The sequence below is a fragment of the Periplaneta americana genome, chromosome 5 (genome assembly GCF_040183065.1).
Source record: "Periplaneta americana isolate PAMFEO1 chromosome 5, P.americana_PAMFEO1_priV1, whole genome shotgun sequence".
NCBI lineage: Eukaryota > Metazoa > Arthropoda > Insecta > Blattodea > Blattidae > Periplaneta > Periplaneta americana.
In genome coordinates this window covers 186,886,625-186,907,565 of record NC_091121.1, presented here as the reverse complement: position 1 = coordinate 186,907,565, position 20,941 = coordinate 186,886,625, and the positions used below count along the sequence as shown (strand labels likewise).

Below are 20,941 nucleotides of genomic sequence, written 5' to 3'. Positions count from 1 at the left end.
TTTTGCAGCGAAACTACAAACAACTTGTCACTTGTGACCGAAATCACAGCCATGAAATTTCCGTTAACGTAACGTAACCTAACTGAAGTTAGTGATATAGTTAATTAATAGTAAAACAAGTTGCACCGCATCATGTTCCTGATTAAATCTGCCAGTTCTAAATCTGTGGATCCCTATCACCACGGCATGGCGCGTCCTCAGGTTGCGGATCGAGGAGACGGCCTCCAGATATGGAGGGTAGCTGCGAATATATTGAATAAGCAGTCGTGGACAGCCGATGAGGGGTGGTCCTCCAGCTTGGGGGTTGGGCGAAGGGCTAACAACCCATCACCGTAAAAAACAGCTTGTTACGAATCCTTCAAATAAGCCTCGGAATGGGACTGATTCTCTGGCACGACCACTTTGGTCATCTAGTCTGCTGTCAAAAAAATCTGAAAATTAGAATTTATAAAACAGTTGTATTACCGGTTGTTCTGTATGGTTGTGAAACTTGGACTCTCACTTTGAGAGAGGAGCATAGGTTAAGGGTGTTTGAGAATAAGGTGCTTAGGAAAATATTTGGGGCTAAGAGGGATGAAGTTACAGGAGAATGGAGAAAGTTACACAACACAGAACTGCACGCATTGTATTCTTCACCTGACATAATTAGTAACATTAAATCCAGACGTTTGAGATGGGCAGGGCATGTAGCACGTATGGGCGAATCCAGAAATGCATATAGATTGTTAGTTGGGAGGCCAGAGGGAAAAAGACCTTTAGGGATGCCGAGACGTAGATGGGAAGATAATATTAAAATGGATTTGAGGGAAGTGGGATATGATGGTAGAGACTGGATTAATCTTGCTCAGGATAGGGACCAATGGCGGGCTTATGTGAGGGCGGCAATGAACCTCCGGGTTCCTTAAAAGCCATTTGTAACTAAGTAAGTAAGTTCTAAATCTGGTAAAGTGGGAAAGAACTTGTTATCCTAGCTTCATTTCCTCCCACCATTTTGATAGCTTCTTTCTCCTACTCCGCAATGTACATAGGGAATTAATGACCGATCTAATCTTATTCCGGAATCTACAAACTCCGATATCCTCCGGCTCTCTCCGTGCGTCGACAGCCGGCGTTCGGGGGATGTTATGGAATGATGACGAAATGGAGGAATGTTGACGGAATGATGTAGATGCCTAATATGGCGAAATGGAAGAACCCGAGAAAAACTCCAACTGCGACCTTTTCCGCCACAAATGTCACTATGGATTTTTCAACGAAAATGAATCTAGGATACAGGAAAAGGTAGTGTAAAGCTTGGGAGCAAGATTGTATTCTATATTGAAGCAAGAGGCTATTACATTCAGTTCGGTGCGTATGACTTGACTTTCCGAGGACCGAATTCAGGATGGATTCTTGCATTATATTGTATACTTATTAATTTCAATTCAGGAATCCGCCCCTGAGCACGAGTTCTACTCTTTCAGGGGCGAGCTAATGTTTTTCTATATATATTATATTTTATGTTACAATTATTAGCTGAATGAATCAATAAATCAATAAATCAATAAATCAATAAATCAATATATAAATAAATCAATAAATGAATAAATCAATAAATGAATAAATCAATAAATGAATAAATCAATAAATAAATAAATGAATAAATCAATAAATAAATAAATCAATAAATGAATAAATCAATAAATGAATAAATCAATAAATCATTAAATGAATAAATAAATAAATGAATAAATAAATAAATAAACAAATAAATCAATAAATGAATAAATCAATAAATGAATAAATCATTAAATCAATAAATAAATAAATCAATAAATCAATACATGAATAAATCAATAAATGAATAAATCAATAAATAAATAAATGAATAAATCAATAAATAAATAAATCAATAAATGAATAAATCAATATATAAATAAATCAATAAATGAATAAATCAATAAATGAATAAATCAATAAATGAATAAATCAATAAATAAATAAATGAATAAATCAATAAATAAATAAATCAATCAATAAATGAATAAATTAATAAATGAATAAATCAATAAATCATTAAATGAATAAATAAATAAATGAATAAATAAATAAATAAACAAATAAATCAATAAATCAATAAATGAATAAATAAATAAATGAATAAATCAATAAATGAATAAATCATTAAATCAATAAATAAATAAATCAATAAATCAATACATGAATAAATCAATAAATGAATAAATAAATAAATAAATAAATGAATAAATCAATAAATAAATAAATCAATAAATGAATAAATCAATAAATGAATGAATCAATAAATCAATAAATGAATAAATGAATAATTAAATAAATAAATGAATAAATAAATGAATAAATAAATAAATCAATAAATGAATAAATAAATAAATGAATAAATAAATAAATAAATCAATAAATGAATAAATCAATAAATGAATAAATGAATAAATCAATAAATAAATGAATAAATAAATAAATCAATAAATAAATAAATCAATAAATGAATAAATCAATAAATAAATGAATAAATAAATAAATCAATAAATAAATGAATAAATCAATAAATAAATAAATCAATAAATAAATAAATCAATAAATGAATAAATCAATAAATGAATAAATAAATAAATCAATAAATAAATGAATAAATAAATAAATCAATAAATAAATGAATAAATCAATAAATAAATAAATCAATAAATAAATAAATCAATAAATGAATAAATCAATAAATGAATAAATAAATAAATCAATAAATAAATGAATAAATAAATAAATCAATAAATAAATGAATAAATCAATAAATGATAAATCAATAAATAAATGCATCAATAAATCAATAAATAAATCAATAAATAAATAAATTAATTAATAAATCTAGGCACTTACTGGACCTTCAATGAAGTTCTCCACGTTTCCCTTCAGCTCACAGTTGGTTCTAAAACTATTAAAACCATTTTAATAAACTCCCAAGCTTGCTTTTTGTTTTCCACCAATACCATGAACAAATGACTAACAGCTTCTCAATATTAAGAAAAAAAAATCGTTCATATTTTACTGGCGCTTTTTGTATTTGAAGCACCTATTTTCGGATATTTGGAAAAATATGTGGCGGTAATATTGATGCTCAAGTACGACTGGTATAAATAGAGAACTGCCGAAAAAGTATGACTGGTATAAAAGGTTACTTCCGGAAAATGAGGTTACAACAATGTTCCGAGGTCTAGAGCAACATAAAGGGTAAAATCTGTAAAGGTATGAGCGAGTAAATCGAGAGAGAGAGAGAGATACGGATAATTGATAAATTGTGGATCTGGGCGCGTTCGTGGCTACAGTGATAGAGCGCTGACCTCCCAACCAGGCGGCCGGGGTTCAAAACAGACGTTGCAGAGAGTTATTCTCGAGTAGGCCTACTCCTGTTTGCCTCTTTCATTCCACCAACAATCTTCACTTACCCCTCATTTCATCTAACCCTATCATATGTAATAGCAAAAATAGGCTGGGGTGATGTCTCCGAGTAGTATGGGTTTCGAGAACTAGGTTCTGAGGACTTGGTGCTAAGGGCTCTGGGTTCGAGCTTGTCAGTAGATGATATTAATTAATGATAATTAACTTTCAAACCACTCACCCACCCATCCATCCATCCAGTCCACACCTGTGGACCAGGTGGCCCGGGTTCGAATCCCGGTCGGGACAAGTTACCTGGTTGAGGTTTTTTCTGGAGTTTACCCTCAACCCAATATGAGCAAATGCTGGGTAACTTTTGGTGCTGGACCCCGGACTCATTTCACCAGCATTATCACCTTCATTTCATTCAGACGTTAAATAACCTAGATGTAGTATTTAGTATTTTAGTATTTAGTAGGCCTATTTACTTAACCTGTTAGAGATAAGGCCATCAGGCCTTCTCTGCCCCTCTACCAGGGGATTACAACTATAATATGAAGAATAAAATTACAATTAATATTACATTTACAATTACGATTACAATAAAAATTAAAGTACGACAAGATTACCTGTTTAATGAAAGCTAGACATTTTATCATAGAAGTTAAGAACAAAGAATATTTTTATTTACTGAATTACAACTTAAACCTAGAATAACAAAATTCTATAGTGATGAAATTACCGGATATTGAGATATTTTGTGATAGATTAAGAGAACTATTTACAAGAAACCATGTCTGAACGAGTCTCAATTACTGACCAAGTGCCTAGTAAGTTTGCATTTGAATTCAATTTTATGTTGATTAGATGTTGATGCAGCGTCGTAAAGTAAGCCAAGAAAATAAACAGAAATCATCCAACCATCCATCCATCCATCCATCTTTCTATTGTGGGCCGTAGGAACTCGAGACTTTGAAAAGTGGACTCGTTTGCAGAAGTGCAATAAATGTACCCCATTAATTAAAACACGCTGTTATTCCAGATCGACACCGCCATTGTGTGGCGATGCTAACGCAGTATGGGTGCAGGGTGGACCTGGAGGACAGGAAGGCACAGACGCCCCTCTACTGCGCTGTCAGGAACTGGGACTCTGACAGCTGCTACGTCCTGCTACGCGCCGGCGCCTCACCGGAGGGCAGTGGGAGGAACATGACCACACCCCTCCAAAACGCCTGCACGGATGGATACGAAGCCGGGGTCAAGGTGAGACAAAAGACGTTATATAGTATACTAGACTCACACGGAGCGCTGGTGTGCTGTCCAAAATTGAAACCAGTCTGCGCATGTTCACGCCGCCATGAAATAGGCAGAAACAGCATTGTCGTCAATGTGAAGAATCGCTCTATGGCAACAAATCCCTCAAACACATAGCGTTTTTATTGAGAAAAGACAATGTGGGTTTGGCAATTCCATCAGCAGACATCGTAAAGATTTGTAGATTGTGCGAATGTTGCATTAGACAGTTGTTAAAGAAAACAAATGGCATGCCACCTAAAGGTCCTGTAGGTCTAAAGATAAAGAGAACAATTGTCAGGCAGCATCTAACAAAATCCATCCTCTTCATGAATCGATAGGTATTAACTGTATTATCACGTGCATTTTTTGTGCTACTTATTAGTTACCATTCTCTTTTTTTTTGTGGTTTTTATTTATTCCACTCTTTTCAGGGGTTCCCAGTTCTATTTTTCATTCGGATTGTAAATGTAAATAAAAACCTATGAGTATTATAACATAAATTAAATTGTAATGTAATTGTTAATCTCTACGTCATCTGGCAGCATCTATCAGAAACTATCCTTTCAAGAATTTAGAGGTAGCCCTGTGTTGTTACCTTTTCATTTAAAATTGTTTTTTTGGGGATATCTATATTGTCAATTGCACATGAATTTGTTTTTGCAGGCATTCCCAATATTATTTTTCATCGTGGTTATAAATGTAAATAGTTACCTAACTTACATGAAGGCCTATTATAATATCTTACATTTTAATGTGTCAATTTTTAAGTCATCAGGCAGCATTTACCTAAATCCCCCTTTCAAGAATCAAGACGTATGTTGTCTTTTCAAATTGGGTTAAAGTGCTTATTTAAAATTACTTTATTTTTGTGAGAGGTCTATGCTGTCATTTGCACAGCAATTTTTGTTGTTTTTTTGTTTTTGCAGATATTCCTAGTGCATTATTTTTCACTGGGGGGTTATAAATGCATATAGTTCACATACAAATAACCCGTTTATATTTTGCCGGATATATATTATTAAAAAAGCAAGGAATATAATCTTATTGATATAACATATGTGCATAAAATTACGTACTATCACACCGCAAGCAATGATATATATTTATTTAAAATAACAATATATCATGTAAAGAAATCCACTCATAAAATGTATGTGTTTTTTTTTTACATGATGTGATTATGCTTAGTTTTTAGGTCCTCATGTTACCTATTAATTGCAATGTATTAGGTACCGGTAGGCTACTTTTTATAATTGATAGCATTCCCTTTATTAATTGAAGAATGACTTATAAATGCAATGTAATTTTGCTACCTTTGCGCATTACATTTTGCGTGGTTACTTATGTCCTGTGGTCTAAAAGTACCGATAATATAATTTTCGATTCTCTAAAAACTTAACAACATCACTTATTTATTTCACTTAAGAATTTGATTATAATAAGAACTTGTATAATCAAGGTGCATGTATTTACGTCTTGTGATCTAAGAGTAATGTATGTTAATATAATTTTCGATTCTCTGAAACCTAACAATATGCTGATTAACGTAAATTTATACATTCTATAATGAGTATTGTGTAGGCCTATTCATGGATGTATGAGCATGTTTTCTATCAATTGATGCCTACGTGTTTTCTTTCCTTTAATGCTCTGACCCATATCAATGAAACTTTGAATATATTTATTTCGTCCTATTTTTACGTTAAACGTCGAAAATGGACATAATCTGTCAATTTTAGATCATCACAGCGTTAAATTGCGTGATTTACGCACTGCTATGATGCGTCTGCTCTCCTACATCATGGCGGCAAGCGCAGCGTTCAATTTTCCCCGGTTTCCTCGTTCCGCGCAGCCGAGACTGTAGGGGCTTGGGTGAGACACATATTCTGAATTTGTAGTCTGCTTTCATGCTACAGAAATCTCGTCTTTTCCTTTCCTCATCCTCACCCGTTACGATACTCCAAAAAACATATTTCCAGATTTTAGCGTTAACGTGTATGCCGTCTTTTTTGCACCTACTGGGAGTTTCTTCATATTCAGCCACTAAAACCACTTCATCGAGAAATAATGCACCGTTTCATTTTAATTTAGAACTTCCTAGGCTGCACTCTGATGAAAAGATAACACGTGGCAAAGAGTACAATTTCAGTAGTGCAACAAATTAGTCTTTTCGTAATAATTTCCCTTTCTTAAATGCAGCGTAAATTTCTTTGTTTTTAAGTTAAATTTACAGTACAAGAACAGATGTAGGTCAGCCATTCCAAATACAGTAGAACTTGGTTATAGCGACCTCGTTTTGTGCGACACCTCGCTATAACGTCAAATATTCTGTGGTCCCAACTAATTCCCCATAAGACATATGCTTTCCTACCTTGCTTAATACTACAAACGTATATGCGTCTACCTCGCATATAACGTCATTTTCAACCTCAGTTTGGAATACAATTTTCTAAGATCCAAAGTATTTTAAGAAATATTTTGCTGAAATCTGGCAAATCCTTTACTGTTCCCTTCTATCATAGACCTCTGGAATGCAGACAGATTCCCCATCCCATTGTAACCTGCCCGAATTCATGCGGTATTAATGGTACCTGCATGCGGTCAGTTTCAACAGGAAGTTTTCACCAAGTGCACGCATTTTAACGCAGTATGGCCACTAAAAGAAGTGAGTGACACTTTAGAAGCCATTAGAATTGTGAACATTTCTATGAAGCTAGAGGAGGGAGCAGTGAAATTGGAACTGAAATAATGAACATAGAACGTAATTTAGAAAGTGTATATTGGGCAAGTAGGAGACAGCAGAGTAAAATGACTGATTACTTCACTCCTCGGTAAAGAAGTTTGGTGAGTACTGAACAAACTGTTTTAGTACAGAATACTGTATTTGTAATTGTACGTGTATTTTATTGTGTTCATGGTATGCTTAAAAGTGAATACATAAATCTAAAATAAGCCTAATTATGTTTATTATTTTTCATTTTCCACCTCACTAGACTGATAATGTGAATCTCGGTTACTACGACACTCGTTTATAAACAACATAATTTTCAAGGTCCCTTGGATGTCGTTATAACCAAGTTCTACTATAACACTAAATTTCTCATGTAGGTCTTAGTTCCAGCACTAAATAGTTTATTTATACATTTATAATTACAGAACACGTCACTACACTATTTACTATAGATGAACAAAACTAACTGCCGCTCTCGCTCGTTGTGTTCGTTGCATTTGTCTTTCGAGTCTCGCTCGTCATTCTCGAAATAGCATTTGGTCGGCGTGGAAAGATTTCGTAACTTTGAATAACATACATCATTGAAATAAATAACATTATAAATGTTTAAATGAGACAAAAGACAAACCAGACCAGTATCTTAGTTACCAAAATGTTCTGGTTCTATTATATGATATTACTTAGGGTGATATAAATAGAAAAGAAATCTCAAATAAATTTGCATTTCTAAGAAACATAAAACATAACGTTAAATAAAGTGTTAATATCTTTTTACATGAGATTGTATACTTGATCTCAAACATACGAAAAAAAAAAAAATCCTAGCCTTTTAATAAGGGCCTAGTAATTAAATAAAGATTGGGGAACGGATTATTATACTCTGAAAGGTAGAGATGATGTTTCAAATAGGCGACTTGATTGTTTATACATAGGCTATATAATAGTTGCCAAAACAGATAAAAGTTCAGTCTGGTATAAACAACTGTAACGATTCAAGGCTGCTTGACGTTCTTGAGTTGACCACTCCCGAAGTCTTGAACGTCGCTTGTTTCACTCACAAGCAGTTCACAAAGGGCAGTCATAGAGAACGGTTGTGTAGTAAGCAGCATATGCAAGTAGGTTAGCGTGTGAAGAAGGTATGGGCGACGACCTAAATTCTTACAGGGCGCGAATCGGGTGCTTCAATGCAGGGCAGTGTTGCAGATGTTCAAAAGGTGAATATGCTACAGTGTCGGATAGAATCAACACATTTGTGGCCGCGGCTGTTTTATCAATTCTACTGATTATTGGAAATGTGGAGTTAAACCCTGGTCCTGGAGATACAGAAGGGTCTTCAGTCATGAAGTGTTTCAAAGAGAATGGATAAACTATATGAAAGAAACGAGAGAAGACAGACTAAAGGCAAGTGTTCTACTAAACAAAGTAGCAAGTGATATAGATACATTAGTAAACAGGTACACTGAAGTGGAAAAGAAGTTAAAGGAGGTTATCCAAGAGCAGGCGGTGTTAAAATCGATAGTTAAAAAATGGGAAGATGATAGTAGAATTAATAACATTGTAATTTATGGTGTTGAAGAGTGCAATCATGAAAAAGGAATTGATACTGGTTACATGGTGTTAGAATTATTAACTAAGTATTTCAGTCTAAACTTGGACATAAGTGCGATAAATAACGCGTATAGAGTAGGTAAGGGAAATAAAAGACCAATTATTGTGAAATTGAACAGTTACTTTATCAAAGAACACATCATTACCAATACGCGTCAACTCAAAGGCACAAATATATTCATACAAAATGACTTTGCAAAAGAAATTAGAGAGAAATGAAAGAAGTTAATTCCAATATTAAAAGAAGCTCGAGGGAAAGGATTTAGGGCAACTTTAGTAAAAGATAAAATGAAGATAAACGGAAACATAGTTAACGTAGAGTCCTTAAATAATCAAAACATTGAGGATTTATTCAGGTGCGGTAACAAGAACAAAAATAAGGAAATAGAGACTTCTGGAAATAGAGCATCATCTACACCACACGTAAACAGAAGAAGTGCATCACGAAACAGGAAGTCTAGAAGCGTAGAGAGGACTGATAAGAATAGTAACTCATCAAGTGGGCTGAAGAAACCAGAAATAACAAATACTTACACTCACAAGCAATCAACGACATAGGCATTATTGTCGTGCGGGTTTTCGACTTTAAGGGCGCTATTAGTCTTGCTTTCTCGATCGTTCTTCAACTCTACTATTTACACATATTTCGAAAGAGCCTAGAAGAGGTTCACACTTCACACATTAACATGCTCATAGCAATTAAAATTGTTTTATTCTGCCACAGATGCAGTCTCACAATCTCCTAGCGTAGGCCTATGCCAACAATCACAGAAGATGGAGGCGAGGGTTCGACATCGCTATAGAAAGCTTGCAGGCCTAATCAGAGGTGAAATATTTAAAGGAAAGGATGTTAGTGTTTTAAACAGTGGCGATTCCTCCATGAAGGATATGAGGATGATCCTACAGTTTAATTTCGTTCCTCTGAGGGTAGAAAATATATGTTAACTCCTGCGAAAACATTTTAATTACAGATTTCGATTTTCAATGCATCCCGACGTATTACTTTTCTTTAAGCTTCCACTTTCTGTCATGACTGTCGCCACTGCACAGCTCAGAAATAATTTCCGAGGAACCATCCAAATATCTTACAGCAAACGGTATTTCTAACGGTGAAGTTAGGGGACAGGGGAGGGTGAGGAGGGAGGGGTATGGCTTGAGTTTAACCGGTTTGAGGATATGACCGCGTATCCTAATACTACGACCCTTCTTTCTGGGTGGTGGAGATCCTGTCAGAGACTACAATAAGAATTGTCAAGTACCCTTACAGCCTCCTTAAATGTACTTCATTGGTCATTTTAAAATAATAGAATAAACGAAATAATAAACAATTTAAAATGATGTGATATAAAAAATAAAATGAATAAAAAACAAAACTGCATAAAAATAAATAAAATTATGCTATAATAGATACAAGAATTAACAGGACTTTCAGATGACAGGACAGCCGAAAGAATATATGAAGTTGCATTTGATCATTTAGAAGAATTTAACTGTAGCAAGAAATTAACTGCGCAAACGTAGACGGAACATCGGTAAATATCGGGCAGTACAATGGCTTAGGAGCCATCTTCGCAACTAAAAAGGGGAGGAGAATCGAACTTCACTACTAATAAATTGCCAGTTCCAGAATGGTGAGTCGAAGACTAACATAGGCATACAGTATTGAATTTGCATTCTCTATTATTATTATTATTATTATTATTATTATTATTATTATTATTATTATTCAAATCAAGATTTTCAGGTATAACTCCCTGTAAAGTTGATTTGAATAATTTCGAGGGAAAAATTGTTCCGGAGCCGGGTATCGAACCCGGGACCTTTGGTTTAACGTACCAACACTCTACCACTGAGCTACTCGGGAACTCTAACCGACACCGATCCAATTTTTCCCTCTATATCCACAGACCTCAAAGTGGGCTGACAACCGTCAAGCAACCAACTTCGAGTGCACACTAACTGCGTGTGACTTAAATTGTGGTTTTCTGTTAACGAACAGTGACGTGTATTATGCAAATCAAGATTTTCAGGTATAACTCCCTGTAAAGTTGATTTGAATAATTTCGAGGGAAAAATTGTTCCGGGGCCGGGTATCGAACCCGGGACCTTTGGTTTAACACAATTTAAGTCACACGGAGTTAGTGTGCACTCGAAGTTGGTTGCTTGACTGTTGTCAGCCCACTTTGAGGTCTGTGGATATAGAGGGAAAAATTGGATCGGTGTCGGTTAGAGTTCCCGAGTAGCTCAGTGGTAGAGCGTTGGTACGTTAAACCAAAGGTCCCGGGTTCGATACCCGGCTCGGGAACAATTTTTCCCTCGAAATTATTCATTAATATTATTATTATTATTATTATTATTATTATTAAAAAAGGGGAAAAAGATAAAGGTATCCCCGTAACATGCCATGAAGGCACTTGGGGGGCATGGAGGTAGAGCCCCATGCTTTCCATGACCTCGGCACTAGAATGAGGTGGTGTGGTCGGCACCACGCTCTGGCCGCCTTTTACCCCCGGGAAAGACCCGGTACTCAATTTTATAGGAGGCTGAGTGAACCTCGGGGCCGTTCTGAAAGTTTGGCAACGAGAAAAAAATCGTATTATTATTATTATTATTATTATTATTATTATTATTATTATACTATTATTATACTGTTATTAATATTAGTTTCTGTCTTGGTCATCAGTCGTCAATCTCATATCCTACATACAAAAAATATCACGAGTCGCCGCTGGTTTTAAAGAGTTACAGTGGTCAATGTCCACACTGAATACAATCGGTTATTGTTGCTTATTATCCGAAGTGGAAAGTTAATATTACGTACATTGAAGGAAGCGTTCACAATAATGAATGAAGTGAACAAAATGTTTCGCTTTTCAGTGTTAAGATTTGTCTTTGTAAATTCTGCAGTGCTCGGGAAAAGTGACACAAGTCAGTTTGCACAAACCTTTTTTTGATAATTTATTGACAACTTACGGAACATCTGCTCGCTTTGAAAAAAATACATAAGCATTCCTCCCATTACAATAATTCATACAGAAAAAAATCAAATCGACATAAACCAGTGTAAGTTGTCAATAAATTATGAAAAAAGGTTTGTGGAAACTGACTTGTGTCACTTTTCCCGAGCACTGCAGAATTGTAAGCGTTGCTTACATAGCCAATACGGACGCCTCGCCCCTGCCTACAGTCAATAACTTCTACATTGTAGATTTTTTGTTTGCCTTTAGAAAGAAAAATAGGTTAGGCGTACATAAATTCATCCATACATCGAGTCGACGTGGTTGGCGAGTTGGTATAGCGCTGGCCTTCTATGCCCAAGGTTGCGGGTTCGATCCCGGGCCAGGTCGATGGCATTTAAGTGTGCTTAAATGCGACAGGCTCATGTCAGTAGATTTACTGGCATGTAAAAGAACTCCTGCGGGACAAAATTCCGGCACATCCGGCGACGCTGATATAACCTCTGCAGTTGCGAGCGTCGTTAAATAAAACATAACATTCCATACATCGACAAGTCCTGACTATGTCTGAAGGAATCTACTGCAGCTCTTTTATTCCTGCAGATGCTGTTGGATTTCGGTGCCGACATCGAGAGCCCGGACCCGAGGGCAACTTGGAAGCATCCCCTGTACATCACCGTCGCTTACCGCCATCTTAATTCCTTCATCTTGCTGCTGGAGGCTGGCGCTGACGTGTCACGGACCGCCTACATATTGCACACCATTTGTAATAAAATGTAAGCAAGTATAGTTCATGTTATCTGCATACGCTGCTCTAAGCGTGGTTATTCGTTGTCCATGTGTTCACGTTTATTGAAAAATTCATTTTGACACTTATGGTGGACAAAGTCGCAGTTCGAGTTTTTCTTAGAGTTTTCCAGTTTCCACTTGATACGCATCAACAGCATTTCGGTCTCTCCCCATTCATATCCGTAGTATTTCTCCGATCACCAAATGGGGAAGCGCGGAAGAGGCTAGCCTTGGGGAGTGTAGGGTTGCTTGTGTAGCTATACAGAGAACCTCAAAACTGCTGTGGATTGGAAATGCGTCTAGTAGTCTAAGAGTAGCTTGTGACCAATGTAATATTTCGCCGGTGGTACCCCCCCCCCATTTCATAAAATAAAATGTTATGTTTCATTTAACGACGCTCGCAACTGCAGAGGTTATATCAGCGTCGCCGGATGTGCCGGAATTTTGTCCCGCAGGGGTTCTTTTACATGCCAGTAAATCTACTGACATGAGCCTGTCGCATTTAAGCACACTTAAATGCCATCGACCTGGCCCGGGATCGAACCCGCAACCTCGGGCATAGAAGGCCAGCGCTATACCAACTCGCCAACCAGGTCGACCCCATTTCATAACAAAGAATCTTTGCAATAGCATAACTTCAGTTTTAACATATCACCTTCAGGTTTCTTATAATACTTACTTACTGGCTTTTAAGGAACCCGGAGGTTCATTGCCGCCCTCACATAAGCCCGCCATTGGTCCCTATCCTGAGCAAGATTAATCCAGTCTCTACCATCATATCCCACCTCCCTCAAATCCATTTTAATATTATCTTCCCATCTACATCTCGGCCTCCCCAAAGGTCTTTTTCCCGCCGGCCTCCCAACTAACACTTTATATGCATTTCTGGATTCGCCCATACGTGCTACATGCCCTGCCCATCTCAAACGTCTGGATTTAACGTTCCTAATTATGTCAGGTGAAGAATACAATGCTTGCAGTTCTGCGTTGTGTAACTTTCTCCATTCTCCTGTAACTTCATCCCTCTTAGCCCCAAATATTTTCCTAAGAATCTTATTCTCAAACACCCTTAATCTCTGTTCCTCTCTCAAAGTGAGAGTCCAAGTTTCACAACCATAAAGAAAGTGGTCGTGCCAGAGAATCAGTCCCATTCCGAGGCTTATTTGAAGGTTTCGTAACAAGCTGTTTTTTACGGTGATGGGTTGTTAGCACTTCGCCCAACCCCCAAGCTGGAGGACCACCCCTCATCGGCTGTCCACGACTGCTTATTCAATATATTCGCAGCTACCTTCCATATCTGGAGGCCGTCTCCTCGATCCGGAACCTGAGGACGCGCCATGCCGTGGTGATAGGGACCCATAATACATGGCATATAAATTAATACTAGCATTAATATAAATTAATACTAACTGGAAATCTTTTGGTAGCAGTGGACTCAGAAAATAATCCATAATGGGCAGTGAAAAAATAGTTATCCTAGGTGACGTAATTCTAGAGAAAACTAGCGTTCTTTTCAACAGTGATTAATCATAAAATTTCCCTGCGAACTGTACCAGGTGTGCTTAAATAGAGGAGTTTTCGGGCCGTTCCATTGTGACACGTAAGAATTGTGAACAAATGCTAGACATTCACAAGTAGCAGAACTACCTCCATCCATCACGTGGTCATCATGACAAAAGGAACATCACACTTACGGCGACGAATAAGAAATATGACACAAACTTCCCTGCCGGGAGTCGAGCTCGGATCGACTAGATTTATAGCCAAGAACGCCAATGAAAAGGGTTGTATTCTCTGTTATATATCCTGTTGGTGTTGCTGTTAAGACATTATTTTGTCCTGTCTTGCAGGTGCAGCGCAGCGTTTGTGCACTTATGGGTGCAATTTGGAGGCAACCTGTGGCACAAGGATGAGAAGGGCCAGCTCGCCGTCGACATGCCGGGAAACAAACACAGGGCGCTGCTACTCGAGCTCATGTGTACGTAACATATGATCCATTATCAAAGAGACGTACAACGGCAATACAGTACACTATACACAGTTAAAGGCGTCGTGGTTCAACCGTGAGTCCCTTTGGAGTATTTTGGGTCTTTTATTTAAGGGGAGGCAGAGGTGAAATTTTCGAACAAAACTGAAGAAAAAATGAAAATTTGATTTTGTCCATTTTTATTATATTTATTTTGATATTCCGATGTTAGTTTTTGATTTTGTGCCCTTAAAAGTATGAAATTAAAACCAAGATAACTGTATTACTATATTATTCCCATAATAAACTAACACTTATCATTATTTATATACCTTCTCTGAACATATAAATAAAAAGAAATATTGAAAATTTCTTACAATATGGTGCATGGAGCATTTTATATCAAACGATATAAAGTTTTATAAAATTATTAATATTTACAGAACTATTGTACTTAGAAAGTTGAAACTTGGTATGTCCATCACTAATAACATACTTAGTATCCATGATCAATTTCAAACAAATCAGATAAATTTTGTGGATTTCGAAATATTCACCTCTGCCTCCCCTTGACGACTCTATCAACTGCGAGACTATTTATAGGTCAGTGGAAATGATGATAGCGAAGATGACACCGACATTCGAACGTGGCTGTAAACTTTTATTTCTTGGTTTTCCTATTTACCGCCATCGGAGGTATCAGATGTTTTTGTAGAAATTAATATCAGACGCCTTTCCTGTTAGTGAATGTTTTGAATTTTTTCATTATATTCTGGAAAATTATATTGAAACATCAACATTCCCTCCCCTGAATTATGGACTAAAGTACAACAATTTCGAACTACACGAACTACAGAATGTTAGCACAATGACCTGCAGCATGAATTTTTAAGACATATCCACTTATATTCATTGTCACAGATACATTAAAATAAAAAGCTAGTCTACATATTATGAAGTACTAAAAATGCGAGAAATAGAAATGGAAAGGACAGTAAGGAACTATTCACCTCGAATCAGTATGAACAATACTTGGATTGTGATATCCCATATAAAGGACTCTCATTTCAAAACTTCCCAGTCTAAAAAACTAATTATTTAAACTGAATTCAATTTAAACAAAAAACACGTCAATTTAGATATTGAGGGGGAAGTCTGTAATCAGGCTTAATTGCATTTTAGATTTCACCCCCACCCCCAGCCACTCCCACTTTGCAATTTCAAATGGCACCCCTATATTTTTATACCTAAATATATGAGTAGCTTAATATCAAAGACGGACATCTGTCGTCTCCATAGTTTTGATCTAGAGGCAATTTTTTAATTCACAGTGTTCTTTGTAATATTTAAAACAATTTATTTTATAAATGTAGTGTTAGAGTTTGCATATGGTTTCACTATAACTGGAAAAAGCATGAAAAATTGTATAAAAAATGACAGCTATCTAAATTTCGATTGAGGTCAGATGTCCGTCTTTGATATTAAGCTACTCATATGAAAGAGCATTCAATTGTTTATACACCTCATTCATTTATTTTCGCATCTTTTCTGTCGTCGCCTGGTAACCTGGATTGTTGTTATTGTTGATTAGAGCTGAACAGAATAAAGCTACAAAAACTTATTCAGCATTTCTTGTAATAGTTGTATTTGTGTATTAAATTATTTTAAAATGTTGTATAGCCTTCAAGAGAGAACATAAATCATCCTTATTGATTAAATTTAGGAAATACACAAAATAAGCTGTGTTTTCATCCCACAATCAACTGATAACAAAAATACAGGTTGCCAGGCGACGATAGAAAACAAAAGATACGAAAACAAATGAATGAGGTGTATAAACAATTATTGACTGCTCTTTCATATGTAAGTATAAAATATAGGGGTATGGAATTTGAAATTTCAAAGTTGGGCGGCTGGGGGTGGGGGTGAGATCTAAAATGCATTTAAGCCTGGTTTCAGACTTCCCCCTCAATATCTAAATTGACGTGTTTTTTGTTTAAATTGAATTCAGTTTAAATAATTAGTTTTTTAGACTGGGAAGTTTTGAAATGAAAGCCCTGTATGATATTTGAGGAGTATGGAGCACTGATTTAAATTTTCATTGCAGTGTTGCCATGCAACGAAATGAAAAATATTTAAGTTGCGTGTTAAAATAAAATAAAATTAAAGTGCGACGAAATGACCAACAGTCTTATTTCTTTTATTATACTTTTAAGCCGGACACTTTGTACTTCAAACTTCTGCGTTGTTTAGCTAATTTTTTAAGCACATCAATTTTCTCCAATATGTACAGTATGTAGCCTACAAGAGATCAAGTAGGCCTACATTAAGGCGCTCCTCCCCTATGCTGTCCCTGAAGTTGGTTTCCTTAGTGATGAAAATTACCTTTCACAAGTAAGAGTAGTTACAGGGTGTATTGCCATTATTGTGAACAGGTTGTGTGTTACTGGAAGTAAGTCACTGTTACAATGTTGCAGAACTTCAACAGTGTTTCGTTTTTTTTTTTTTCAGCGGGGTTTTGGGGGGTTTACCCCCATAATCCCTTCTCTCTGCATCAGTCTATTTTCAGATTAATTTCGTGCGTTTTGTATTAGTTGTGAAATACCTTTCTGTAATACTATTCATGTAATAGCGGGTTGAAAACCGATGTTAAATCGTTGTGGTGTGAATCGTGCTCTGTTCGAAAACTCCAAAAGTCGGGACGTTCTCAGTTTCTGCGATTGTATATTTCAAAATGTGTACACTGAATATGTAATACAGCACAGCGTAAGGGGATAAACTAGACTTATTCTTAGCTGACTCGATGTTAAGGCCCATTCACAATGAAAATTAAACATAACCGTAACATAAACACAGAAGTTTGCGCCCAGGCTACCAAATGGGTTCATTCACAATGATTCACATAAACATTGACATAAACATTACCGTAAGACGTTAACATGGAAGTTTGCAAACTCCAAACTTTCATGCTTATGCTTACGTGATTTGCAAACAGAACACAATCGTGGAGCGCTGAAGTATACGACAGAATATGAGAAATGGCGTCGTTGTTATGTTTCCATGGTTACCAAGTATGTTTGCTGTTATGTTATGTTCCCATCGTGAATGTTCTTGATTTTACCGTAACGTTTACATTTTTAAGTTAACGCTTACGTTATGTTTAATTTTCATTGTGAATGAGCCTTAAAGCTAACACGTGGAACAATCAGTCTGCCAATCTGCAGCCAGCGGGTACGAGCAGCGATGACAGGAGTGGGGGGAGGGGAGACCTGCAGCTGATCGGTCGACAGAAACACAGGAACGTTCGCTGGGACTTAACTGTAGTTATACGTTATAGGCAGTGGCGGTGCGTCAATAAGAGCACAAGAGCATGTGAACACCTTGTTTCCATTAATGTACGACTAGTTTTATTATTCGATACCGTATTGACATAGTGGGGATGTATAATATCAGGATCGAGTATTTTAAACTTCCCGCATCTTGCATAAACTTCTAATGTAAACTTGGCAACATGCGTTCACGTACAAGCCGTGCTCTTTTCAAGAAGGTTACAGGAATTTCACGCATACGCGGGAGAAAATTGTCTTTCGCTGGCCGCTTATGACTCGTCAAGAGCACAAAGCGTTAAGTGAACAGTGAACCTATCCTACAGAGGTCAGGTGCATCGATGCCTATCGTTCACGTGCTATATCTCGAGGAGGAAATTTAATAGTGTGTATTTTAGCCTGTAGGTGTCAGCATTTCTCACTGTCGGAACGTTTACTTTGTGTGGATGTGTGTACAGTGCTGCTATGACACAGTAGTTTGTGAATTACTATACTTTAGTGTTAACATAATAGCATAGTTTGGCTGACAGTGACAGTGGTATGAATTTAAATATCTGTATGGTGGTGTATATTATTTAAGAATAATATTTACTCGCGTGTATTTATAGTAATCGATCTATGCGAGTGGGATCACAGTACTGGTATAGGCTATAGTGTATCAGTGTGTTGTAAACCAAAATGTATTACTGAACACACGCTTTTGTAAATAACGGCACTCAATTTTTAACAAACGTAAACAATGAACTCTGTTCAAGCAATTTTGAACAGTAAAGAACTGGGTAAACTGACTAACCAGGAAAAATTGGAGATAAAAAGACTAGGTTTTACTACTACTACTATTATTATTATTATTATTATTATTATTATTATTATTATTATTATTATTATTTACGGTTTTTTGATAGTGATATTTCATATTAGGCTAAACGTACGATTTCAAATTCTCTTCGGTTTTGGAACACAAAATTGTGAACGCACATAACATTTTATCACGAGCCGCCACTGGTTATAGGCCTAATACGTATTTGCTAACCTCTGAGTTAGTGTTCAAATTAAATAGGGACTGTCATTGAACACATTCTTAAGGAATTCCCTAAGACATCCTTGTTCTTTTGATGACTGTACTATTATTATTATTATTATTATTATTATTATTATTATTATTATTATTATTATTATTATTATTTACGGTTTTTCTATAGTCATATTTCATATTAGGCTAAACGTACGATTTCAAATTCTCTTCGGTTTTGGAACACAAAATTGTGAACGCACATAACATTTTATCACGAGCCGCCACTGGTTATAGGCCTAATACGTATTTGCTAACCTCTGAGTTAGTGTTCAAATTAAATAGGGACTGTCATTGAACACATTCTTAAGGAATTCCCTAAGACATCCTTGTTCTTTTGATGACTGTACTATTTTTATTATTATTATTATTATTATTATTATTATTATTATTATTATTATTATTATTATTATTATTTCCGGTTTTTCGATAGTGATATTTCATATTAGGCTAAACGTACGATTTCAAATTCTCTTCGGTTTTGGAACACAAAATTGTGAACGCACATAACATTTTATCACGAGCCGCCACTGGTTATAGGCCTAATACGTATTTGCTAACCTCTGAGTTAGTGTTCAAATTAAATAGGGACTGTCATTGAACACATTCTTAAGGAATTCCCTAAGACATCCTTGTTCTTTTGATGACTGTACTATTATTATTATTATTATTATTATTATTATTATTATTATTATTATTATTATTATTATTATAATCATCAACACAATCATCATTATTGCCATGAACGTTGCTTCAACATATAACGGATGGTTTTTCTGTTCCACAGCAACGCCCTTGACTTTGAAGTCGCTTTGCAGACTGAAGATACGGAAGAAAATCGGACGTTTTCGCTTTCCACGTATGGCCCGCTTCAATATTCCACAAGTTTTGATCGACTTTCTATACTACAGAGACATTGAAGAAGTAAATAAAATAATGAAGGACATTACTTTTGTACTGGAAGGAATACGGAAAACAAACTATTACTGAAATGGTACTGTTTCACATTCAACCCTGATTCTTGTCTCGCTCAGTAACCATCCTATCAAAGTGGTCGCGTCTGTTAACATCTGTTGTAAGTTATTTTCGTGTGAGTTCGTTTAGTATGTAATTTCTCTCACAACTGAAGACCTCCTCGGAAAAAGGATGTAACGAACAAAACTGTAATTCGTGTTTCAGGTGGACGGAAATTAATTCTGTGGCCGGGAGGGTAAAGGACTTAAGTCATTTTTTTTTTTGAAATAAGATTTTTATATATTCTGAAAGCGGAAACAATTCTCTACAATCTGGTAAAACGGCTGAAGACAAATAAGACTCCTGACTGGATTTATAGAGGGTTACCAAATGTCCTAAGTACATTTTGAATCGAGTACACCCAGAATAAAGGACTTAAGAATATTTAATACTTTATTCCTTACAAACATCACATGTTTACTTTCCATGCTGCCCCATTAAAAAGGTCTAACTTGTATTTTAGCCATTTTATCACATACTGACGCCCTTTCCTTTTAAAACTTTAAGCACCAGGGTAAACAGCCCTATACTTGTTTAAGACCCATTTTGCATTGCTAATGATTTACATTTCTCATTTATTTCGACATGAAAAAGGTCTTATGTGTAACAGTCCCTTCTACTCAGTTTGGCTTCTAATCTTAAAAGGGCTTAAGTGCGGCTATTTTTGGAAATAATCAAGAAAATTGTTAAATGAGCAACATTACCTATTTTAGAACAAATATAAACAAATAATATCCAGCAAAAACCTGTTAATTTAAAAAAAAACTCTATAATTGAAACGAATTTCAATCT

The 20,941-nt window shown here is 35.8% G+C and overlaps 1 protein-coding gene and 1 non-coding gene across 3 annotated transcripts in view; both read left to right on the top strand.

The window, feature by feature from the left end:
* The window catches only part of LOC138700340 (ankyrin repeat and SOCS box protein 1-like), a 43,529-nt gene extending 23,157 nt beyond the window's left edge, over positions 1 to 20,372 (top strand). For both annotated transcript variants that reach the window (XM_069826897.1, XM_069826898.1), the window contains exons 3-6: positions 4,433 to 4,653; positions 12,586 to 12,758; positions 14,622 to 14,749; positions 19,923 to 20,372. In XM_069826897.1, the coding sequence (XP_069682998.1) occupies positions 4,433 to 4,653; positions 12,586 to 12,758; positions 14,622 to 14,749; positions 19,923 to 20,125 (725 nt within the window). In that variant the 3' untranslated portion in view covers positions 20,126 to 20,372. The remainder of the gene's footprint in view (positions 1 to 4,432; positions 4,654 to 12,585; positions 12,759 to 14,621; positions 14,750 to 19,922) is intronic.
* On the top strand, positions 11,259 to 11,330 carry TRNAN-GUU (transfer RNA asparagine (anticodon GUU)). The gene has a single exon. It is a non-coding gene; the product is annotated as a tRNA-Asn (tRNA).
* Positions 20,373 to 20,941: the final 569 nt, after the last annotated feature.